Consider the following 10,263-nt stretch of genomic DNA (forward strand, 5'->3'; position numbering starts at 1 on the left):
AATTCTTATTCCTCACCCCATCCATCCCACGCACAGAGCCGAACCATCCACCGTAGGAAAAATGGTTGTGAGGTAAGATTACGTGTGAGGTAAGATTATGTTCTTTAAACTTAGTCTTGCTTCTATAACACTACGGGACAAAGTCACGAAGGCACCAAGGGGCGTGAGGTAAAATTGTTTGCATGTGAAGTAAAATTATGGCCAAGAGAATCCATCCCAAGCCCTGAAAATGCCCAGAAGGACACGAGAGATTGCGCCATGATTTTTTTTTGGATAAGGGTGCATGATTTTTTTTGGATAAGGGTGCGCGCCCCCGTGTTTAGACGAGGAAGAAAAAAAAAGGAGAAAATCAACATTAGTAAGCAATCTTGAATTTCCAATATGACAAGGCCGCGTTCCTAAATTGTAGGTATTTTTTAATATGAAATCTATATTGTGCCATTCAATATGACTAGTAGTCCAGAAGATATTGGAACGTTATCATCTCCAAAAACATTGTTCTGAAATTATTTCGTATATATTATACCTGTTTGCAGGTGGGGAACATTTATTAATTCCGGGAGTCATTTTTTATTTCTTCAGTACATTTTGAATTTTGAACTCTCAATTTGAACTTCATGACAATTATGAGCTTTCATGACAATTTTTTGCATGTTCGACGATGTAAGATTATGAGCTTCAAAGCTTGACATGATAATTTACATGCATGACGTAATTTGTACTGAACTTTTTTTTGAAAGGAACATAATAAATTCCAATAAGTTATGAAGGGGACGCAAGACGACAGTCTATATTAGAACATGCGTAGTAACAAAAAATAAACCATAGCAAAGAAGCTGCAAGTCAACAAAGATTCATAGTTTCATACTTATGGGCAGATAACTAAACTTCTTTACTAAATATAACCATATTGGGCGTATAAAATAGACAGATTCTACTGCAAATTTATCGAGAGGGGACGATACTGGAGAGCTCCATCATCGAAGACCTGGTTGCTGGCCATGTTGTAGGGAGGAGATGCAAAGCACATCAAATAAGCAAGCCAATAATCAAGGAAACCTGACACCGAGGACCACCAATGATGTTGCACGACTGGTCCGCCTATTGGGAATCGACGACCGCCCACCAAAGTGGAAAAAATGGAGTCCTAAGAAAATGCAGTTACAGAGTGTTAAATACAAGAATAGAACCACAAGTAAGCATATACTGTAAAATGTAGATAACCATTTTTGACAAAAGGTTGATCCCTACTTTAACAAAAGAGATAGTTTGCTGGGTACCAGCTCTTACAGGAACTCCTAAACAGAACATAACAAGTGCAACCCATGGTAAAAAAAACTCCTCATTTGGCAAAACATAGTTAATAACCAAGGAACAACTACACGTAGCAAGTAATATCCATCAAATAGAAAAATAGTTACAGAAGGATGGGAGCCTAAGAAAAAAAAGAAAATATAGCATCATGACTCGCAGTGATTGCAATGATCTTCGGTACAGTTCTGAGGTTGATATGGATCCCTATAGAGCCAATGGCTGGGAAATTAATATGTATACAATTATGTTTGTTTCAAAAATGTGCCAAAACAGATGATAAAGAGGTAAGCTCCAGTAGAAATAACTCGATAAATGATTCCTGTTTTAGTAGTAAATAGTTGATGTATGCATTCTAGTCTGGTAGCAACAAATGCCTTGCTTGACCAGAAGAAAAAAGATCCATTCTATGATGGATAAGAAATTATGCCTTGGCCACATGCAGAAAGTAAGCCAAGTTTTTCATTTTATTTTACATGAAACGTTGCATATCTAGTCATTGGTTAGTAATATAGCTAAGCACATTACATGCCAACATTGTATTGTAGCAAAAGCAACTTCAGAATATCAACCTCTAATAGACAAATGCTTATAAGTAGACCCTCCCAAACAAGCTGAATGTATTTCTGAAGGAAATAAAAAAGGCTGAATGGAGGAAATTTCTATCAGAAATTAGGGCCTAATAGTTATGAGACAACAGCACGGGTAGTAAGCCCATAATATGCATTAGCTAGAAGATTTACCTTTGACAACAGAGATCTGATACAGAACTTGCATATACTAGGTTTGGAGCTACACAAATTAAAACTGGACCACAGGATCTCAAATGAGAAAAGTAATACAATCTAAACTCATGGATTCAGGCTTGAGCTCGCCTTAGGCCATAGCAGGCTACAACACGAACACAAAAAACAATGGTTAAACCATTGTTTTCTAAAAACAGAAATTAGAACAAATCAGCAAGAACCAAAGTGGACTGAAATATAGAAGTAAGTAATACTAATTACCCTATATGTTTTATCAACTGAAATATAAGAAGGCAAGTTATATCTGGTGACAATTCATCTTTGAAAGCCAATCCAAATGGGAAAATCCATTATAATTCAACCTGATTCTGCACCTACAGACCCGAGATGCTTCTCATCTCAGTACTAGCTGTAAGTTTACTTCATCTTCTTTGAGCTAAACTTGTGCACCCAAATTTGAGTACTAGCTGTAAGTTCTCTTCAAGCTAATATATATCCCAAAATCAGTATATGAACCCAATTATCTTACAGCCCATGTTTTATTGCCTAATTCTGTCGGTACGACCCAGAGACATGAAACCTACATAGATCTAATAATGATTACACTAATTACCTCTTGTTTGTTAATTGAATAACTAACATTTGATGGACCATGACAGACAAAAAATGCAGCATATGGGCATGCTAAATTGAGGAGTAATTAGACACAAGCCCCTGAACCTAAGGAGTCATTAGACACAAAAGCGTTGGTAGCTCTATTTATGGAAGATAGAAGATTAGTAGGAGGACTGGAAGCGGCCATAAGTCAGATCTGGAGAGAAGCTCTTCCTGATTTGTCCCCAACATCTATTTTTCTAGAGTACCAAGCAGGCCAGATCACCACGGCCATGCAAATTTTTGTTCAGTCTTCGCTAATATGCACATTATCAAATCTGGCGAAGCCATACTCAAACTTGTGCACCCAAACTGAAACGTGTAGAACTTCAAAAATAGCAAAGGGATGCATCAATAGACACCCAATCTGAGAAAGGCCAAAACCTAGCACCATGGCAGCCGCCGCAGCCAGCAAGTGGTGACCAGGATTATGCCTAAGTTCCTTGATTTAGAATTCTGGATTGAGAGGGGATGGGAGGAGAAATACCGGGGAATAAATCCTGGCAATGAACCAGAGTGTGGAGAGCTCACCGTGACGCCGCCATAACCTGCTAGATGGAGCAGTGACGCCGTAGCCCGTGAGATGGAGCAGTGCCGTCGTGGCCGTTGTTGAGCATGAAGCGGTCGCAGTCGATTTAGCTCCCGTGTTGCCCGGCACTGAGGAACCCAAAGAACTCACCACACCGCCGATGCCACCTACTGCCACCGAGCACCGCGCCGCTGAGTCTGCACCACCAACAGCAACGACGGCACCGCCCAAGACCAAGTCAAATCCGCTGAGCACCATGCCGCCGTTCGCTGTCGAAACCGTCCGTAGCTTTTTTCCTTTTCTTCTTTATCTTTATCTTTATCTTTATCTTTACCTCTTTATCTTTACCTAATAATAAAGAGAATTGAGTTTCTTCCATACGTCATAAAAAATACCCTCGAAATTGGTAAAATTTACCCACCAATTGCACCCGTAAGTGACAAAAAAGGTTCAGGCATCGCATTGTTGATTCTAGTTTATATAAGCCGAGATCCCCTAATATAACACGAAGATACGCTGAGCTCAGTGGCCAGCGCCGCACGCTTCCACTACAGAGACCAGGGTTTGAGTCCCAGCCTGCCCATCTTTTATCTAATCATTTGCAGGTTGCAACGCCCCTGTTTTTATTTCATTTTTTGCCTTTCACGTTCTTATTTCTGTTTTAGTTTTTTCTTCTTTAAATTTATTCGTGATTTCCAGAAAAACAATATTTCAAAGAAAGTCTTGAAAAATTATAAACTGTTCGTGAATTAAAAAAACATTCGGAAAATCATAAAATGATCATGATTTCAAAAAATTGTTCACGTATTATAAAAAACTATCACGGTTTCAAATAAATTTTCAGGAAATAAAAAATGTTCTTGATTTTTAAAAATATCCAGTATTCAAAACATATTAGGGAATTTAAAAAATGTCCATTAAAGTTTGGAATATGTTCACAAAAATTAAAACGGATCCATAAATAATGAACATAATAAAGCGTCGCAGGAGATCTGTAGGGGTCGCTTCATGATTTTATTCAGTTCCTCGATTTGGATAAAAAAAAGTTTTCCATGTCTTGTACATTGTTGAGCCCTCAAAAATTGACACAACTTTCTAAGGGTTAATTTTTGTAAGCTACATAAAAATGACTAAATTTCTATTTTGCCTTCATACACAGCTATATTTTTTACCACATTACTAATTATTATAAACACCGCTACGCTAGGTCAAGGCGAGGCACTCACTCATCGGTCTAGCTCATGCAGTGTCCATCAATGCAGTTTTATCACCGACATTTTTTTTCGTTATGACGCGTTAGAAAATCAAGTCGTGATGAGACCATCACATTTTTTATTTTTAAAATGACTTTCTAAAAGTCCCTTATCTCGTCATGACATCACCCAGACATACTTTATGAAATTACATTCTAAAAGTCCTTATCTCATCCTGGCATTTGGTTCATAATTTTTTTATATCTATTGCACATGCATAATCTAATAGCTTTTCTCCCGTTGCAACGCACGGGCATATTTGCTAGTTTTTAATAAAGAGCGGAAAAGGACGGGGAGGTGGCTGGGTTCGAGACATCAACACATAAAAGGTAAAATTACCTCAATCCGATGTAATTTTACAGCAGGGGACGGTAGGGCTTTTTACAATCTTAAAACCGTGGCGATTTCGTTGGACACTGATGTAAGATCTGGCTCAGCCAACCGACTAGGGTGAAGAATTACTATTCCTCACCCTGGGCTACTAATAGACTTTCTATATATATATATATCCAATTGGATGTAAGTTAGCATAAATTATTATTGTTGACATCACCCAAAGGTGAATACATTGGGAGGCAACACAATAAGCCCCTATCTTTCTCAGTGTCCGATTACAACTCCATAACCACAAGTATTGCGTGCGTGTTAGCAATTGTAGAAGACTATATGATAGTTGAGTATGTGGACTTGCTGAAAAGCTCTATTTTTGATTCTTTCTGATGTTATGATAAATTGCAATTGCTTCAATGACTGAGATTATAGCTTGTTAGTTCTCAATGAAGTTTCTGAACCATACTTGACATTGTGAATTGATTGTTACTTGAGCATAAGAAACCATATGACAAAAATCTATATATGTTGCTGTTATAAGAATAATCATGATGCCCTCATGTCCGTATTTTGTTTTTATCGACACCTCTATCTCTAAACATGTGGACATATTTTTCGATTTCGGCTTCTGCTTGAGGACAAGCGAGGTCTAAGCTTGGGGGAGTTGATACGTCCATTTTGCGTCATGCTTTTATATCAATATTTACTGCATTATGGGCTGTTATTACATGTTATATCACAATACTTATGGATATTCTCTCTTATTTTACAAGGTTTATTATGAAGAGGGGGAATGCTGGCAGCTGGAATTCTGGCTGGAAAAGGAGCAAATATTAAAAACCTATTCTGCACAGCTCCAAAAATCCTGAAACTCCACGGAAGTCACTTTTGGAATTAATAAGAATTATTGAGCGAAGAAAACACCAGAGGGGGCCCACATCCTGGCCAGGAGGGTGAGGGGGCGCGCCCACCCCTACTGGGCGCGCCCTTGTCTCCTAGGCCCCTTGGTGGCCCTCCGGTGCCCATCTTCTGCTATATAAAGTCTTTTACCCTGGAAAAAAATCATAAGCAAGCTTACGGGACGAAACTCCGCCGCCACGAGGCGGAACCTTGGCGGAACCAATCCAGGGCTCCGGCGGAGCTGTTCTGCTGGGGAAACTTCCCTCCAGGAGGGGGAAATCATCACCATCGTCATCACCAATGATCCTCTCATCGGGAGGGGGTCAATCTCCATCAACATCTACACCAGCACCATCTCCTCTCAAAACCCTTGTTCATCTCTTGTATCCAATCTTGTATCAAAACCACAAATTGGTACCTGTGGGTTGCTAGTAGTGTTGATTACTCCTTGTAATTGATGCTAATTGGTTTACTTGGTGGAAGATCATATGTTCAGATCCTTAATGCATATTAATACTCCTCTGATTATGAACATGAATATGCTTTGTGAGTAGTTACGTTTGTTCCTGAGGACATGGGTGAAGTCTTGCTATTAGTAGTCATGTGAATTTGGTATTCATTCGATATTTTGATGAGATGTATGTTGTCTCTCCTCTAGTGGTGTTATGTGAACGTCGACTACATGACACTTCACCATTATTTGGGCCTAGAGGAAGGCATTGGGAAGTAATAAGTAGATGACGGGTTGCTAGAGTGACAGAAGCTTAAACCCTAGTTTATGCGTTGCTTCGTAAGGGGCTGATTTGGATCCATCAGTTTCATGCTATGGTTAGGTTTATCTTAATACTTCTTTTGTAGTGCAGATGCTTGCAATATGGGTTAATCATAAGTGGGATGCTTGTCCAAGAAAGGGCAGTACCCTACACCGGTCCACCCACATATCAAATTATCAAAGTACCGAACGCGAATCATATGAGCGTGATGAAAACTGGCGTGACGATAATTCCCATGTGTCCTCGGGAGCGCTTTTCTCATTATCAGAAATTGTCCAGGCTTGTCCTTTGCTACAAAAAGGATTGGGCCACCTTGCTACACTTTATTTACTTTCATTGCTTGTTACCCGTTACAAATTATCTTATCACAAAACTATCTGTTACCTACAATTTCAGTATTTGCAGAGAATACCATACTGAAAACCACTTGTCATTTCCTTCTGCTCCTTGTTGGGTTCGACACTCTTACTTATCAAAAGGACTACGATAGATCCTCTATACTTGTGGGTCATCATAGACCGCCCTGCTCTCCCGGTGGTGGTGCCCCCTCTGGCGCCGCGTCCCCGTCAACCTCACCGTCGACAGCTGCCTCTGCGACGGGGATTGCAAACGCATGGCCGCAGTCTCCAAGATCCTTTCATCGCACCCTGGGCCAGCCAGACGCCTTGACATCCGCATGTTCAGTACCAACTGCAAGGTCCAACCCAAGTTCGACGAGTGGTTCTTATCCCCCGCCCTAGATCAACTCGAGGAGCTCAGCTTTGAAGCTGGACGATGTCGCTCTCTGCCGCCGTCCGTGCTCTGCCTCACACCAACGTTGTGCCGCGCCAGCTTCAGCTCCTGCTATCTTCCCCAGATTAATGTCGCGCCCGCCCTTCTTCTCCCTCAACTCAAGCAGCTCAACCTCTTCGACATTGTCATCTCGAGGAAGGCTATGGAGCACCTTCTCCGCAGCTGTAATGCGCTTGAGTACCTTCGTCTTGAGCAGATCCACAGGTTCATTAGCCTCCACATTGCCTCGACGAATCTCCGATGGATTTATGTGTCTTGCTGGCCCCGCAACAAGACATCAATTGGGAAGAGATCACTCCAACTATTCCACATTATGGTCATTGAGAATGCGCCTTTCCTTGAGAGTTTGCTTGTATCGGATCTAGAAGGTCCAACAAAAATCAGGGTCATTGATGCGCCGAAATTGACAACGTTGGTGTACTCGTCTACCAAATTCTCCGAACTCTTTATTAGATACGTAATCGTTCAGGTACAACGCTCATCTTCTTCTCCGTCTTCTTGAAATTCACATTTTTAAATTTCTTCTTGATGTATTTACGACCGTCTTCCAGAAAATGATTCCCACAAGCTTGACCCAGTCCATGCGCACAGTGAAGATCTTGGCACTAAAATCTACCGGCCCCAATCTGGATCAAGTTGTTGGATTCCTTACATGCTTTCCGTGCACGGAGAAGCTACTCATCAAGGTGAAACTTATTTCCTATTAATAAACAGTAATCACAACGTAGCTCAATTTTTTCGTAATTTTCCCAAATTACGATGACAAGTGTAGTGTTCAAAACTGCATCTACGCACTGCATCGAAAGAAATGTTTTTAGTATTTTTTTTCTCACGTGATCACCTGGATCGTTTTTATGCTGTACTACTATAGTAGCCTAGGCTAGTCATAGTGGAAAGTAACTTAGACTACTCCAGTAACTCTATGGTTACCCTAAGAGCAAGTACTACCTCCGTCCTGGTTTACTCTTCCAATTTTGTAGTATCAAAATTTGACCATAGATTTAACTGACAAAATGTTAATGCATGTCACTAAGAACTATATCGTTGGATTCGTATTTGAATATAATTTCAAATGGTGTAATTTTTAGTGACATGCATTGGCATTTTCTTAGGTAAATCTATGGTCAAAATTTTATACTAAATACGAGGTAGTATTCCCTCCGTCCCAAAATTCTTGTCTTACATTTGTTTAGATACGGATGTATCTAACACTAAAATGTAACTAGATACATCAGTATTTAGACAAATTTAAGACAAGAATTTTGGGACAGAGGGAGTACAAAAGTGGGCTATGTAGGCCAAAACACGTGCCAAATTCACTTGTGATGCATTTGGCATCGATGCCCCTCCATTGCTCACCTGGTGCCCCAATCTAGATCACCTACTTTGCTCCGCGCCAAATTAACTCACGCAATGAAAAAACACTGCGTGGGAGAGAGAGAGGCCGAGGCAATAAAAAACACTTGTTTGGGAGAGTGAGAGGCTGGTGTAGTTGGTTTGATTGATTTGTTTATACATGTGGGTCTGTGTGCACAACGATGCCAACTCTCTCACATCACGAGAGCGGTGCCAAAATCTTTTGATTTGACATCGATGCGTATTATGTGGCATACTTTTGCGAAATATGGCATCGGCCACATAGTGGAAGGCAACAAATGCCCAAGCTCTTCACGTGCTCCTAGTTAAATGAGAGGAAACATAAAGAGAGATAGAGAGAGAGTGAAAAAATATCACTAGCCAGCCAACCCTATCGTATGAGCGAATGATATTGGTACCTCTTGATGACACGTCAATCTTATACAGCCAGCTGCTCTAATATGTTCTCTTCTTTTGCAGATAAGAAAAGACCTGAAAGTGAAAAATGTGTTGCACTATAACAATCTCATCGAATGCCTTGATCTCCATCTTACAGAAATTGATTTGATCGACTACCGAGGCAGCACATCTGAGATTAAATTGGCTAGGTTCTTTGTTCTGGAGGCAAGTGTGCTCAAGGTAATGAGGTTTGGCGTTCTCTGGCGCAACAATGGATGGTGTGCTGATCACCGCAAGCATCTAAGCCTAAATGACAAAGTCTCCACAGAAGCTGAATTTGTTTTTGAAACATCAAGTGGCCAGAGACTCGAAAACTTATTTGCCCATTAGTGACTTGTCAGGGCAGTGGATTTTAGTTTGTACGATAACGCTGCATCCACCTAAAGTAACAAAAGTTCTTACGTAAAACTTCCTAGTGATTCCCTCTTCGTAGGTGCAACATTACTACTAACATTTGTAATATCAGTTTGAAACTTGTAATATTGCCGTGTCCTATTCCTGCGTTTTCAAAGTCCTGTGAATCAAACAGGTCCTGAGTTGGTGATGATGTTGTGCCTCCCATCTTTCACCAATAGCCGTCGGATCTAGATCTAACGCATACAAACCAAACTTCTCCATTTTTGCAAAAAGATGCCCGCACTTGTTCCCTATTTACAAACAACTCCTTGTCTCTCACAATCAGCCTTATCTCCTCCCAACCACATCTAGAAGGCCGTGGAAAAATCGGGCGTGATGGCCGCTGCTGGCGCCGTCCACCCCCAATCTTGGTGTTCCGTGCAATGCACGAGAAATTATGTCGAACAGGGCTAGTTGTAAGCAGGTTAGCTCTACAGCCATGATGATAGTGACTGTAGACGGTGAGGCTGACTATGGTATGCCGAACACGGCGCCTATACTCAGGTGTCATCTCCGGTGCAGGGTCTTGTCACTTCATTGTGAGGAGCAGCACGTAATAATTTAACCAACGGGTAGTACAGTGCTAGTACTCCTACTACATTGGTAGTACTACTACTAGTACTAGTAGCACCACAGTCTGGATTTAGGAGTACTACCACGTCCATCTGGATTTTAGTATTTGACTAGCAATATCTAGTAATGCATGTCACAAAAAATGTACTACTCCCTTTGTAAATAAATACATGGTGTATTGTTTTATTCCT

The 10,263-nt window shown here is 40.7% G+C and overlaps 1 protein-coding gene across 1 annotated transcript; it reads right to left on the bottom strand.

Moving 5' to 3' along the window:
* Nucleotides 1-820: 820 nt before the first annotated feature.
* LOC123162618 (uncharacterized) lies at nucleotides 821-3,552 on the bottom strand. Its single transcript, XM_044580382.1, has 2 exons — nucleotides 3,243-3,552; nucleotides 821-1,147 (listed from the first exon to the last, which is right to left on the bottom strand). Exons 1-2 carry the CDS (start codon nucleotides 3,496-3,498, stop codon nucleotides 1,050-1,052), a joined length of 354 nt encoding a protein of 117 aa, XP_044436317.1. The 5' UTR covers nucleotides 3,499-3,552; the 3' UTR covers nucleotides 821-1,049.
* Between the last annotated feature and the right edge of the window lie 6,711 nt (nucleotides 3,553-10,263).

The sequence above is a fragment of the Triticum aestivum genome, chromosome 7B (assembly GCF_018294505.1).
Source record: "Triticum aestivum cultivar Chinese Spring chromosome 7B, IWGSC CS RefSeq v2.1, whole genome shotgun sequence".
Classification (NCBI taxonomy): domain Eukaryota; kingdom Viridiplantae; phylum Streptophyta; class Magnoliopsida; order Poales; family Poaceae; genus Triticum; species Triticum aestivum.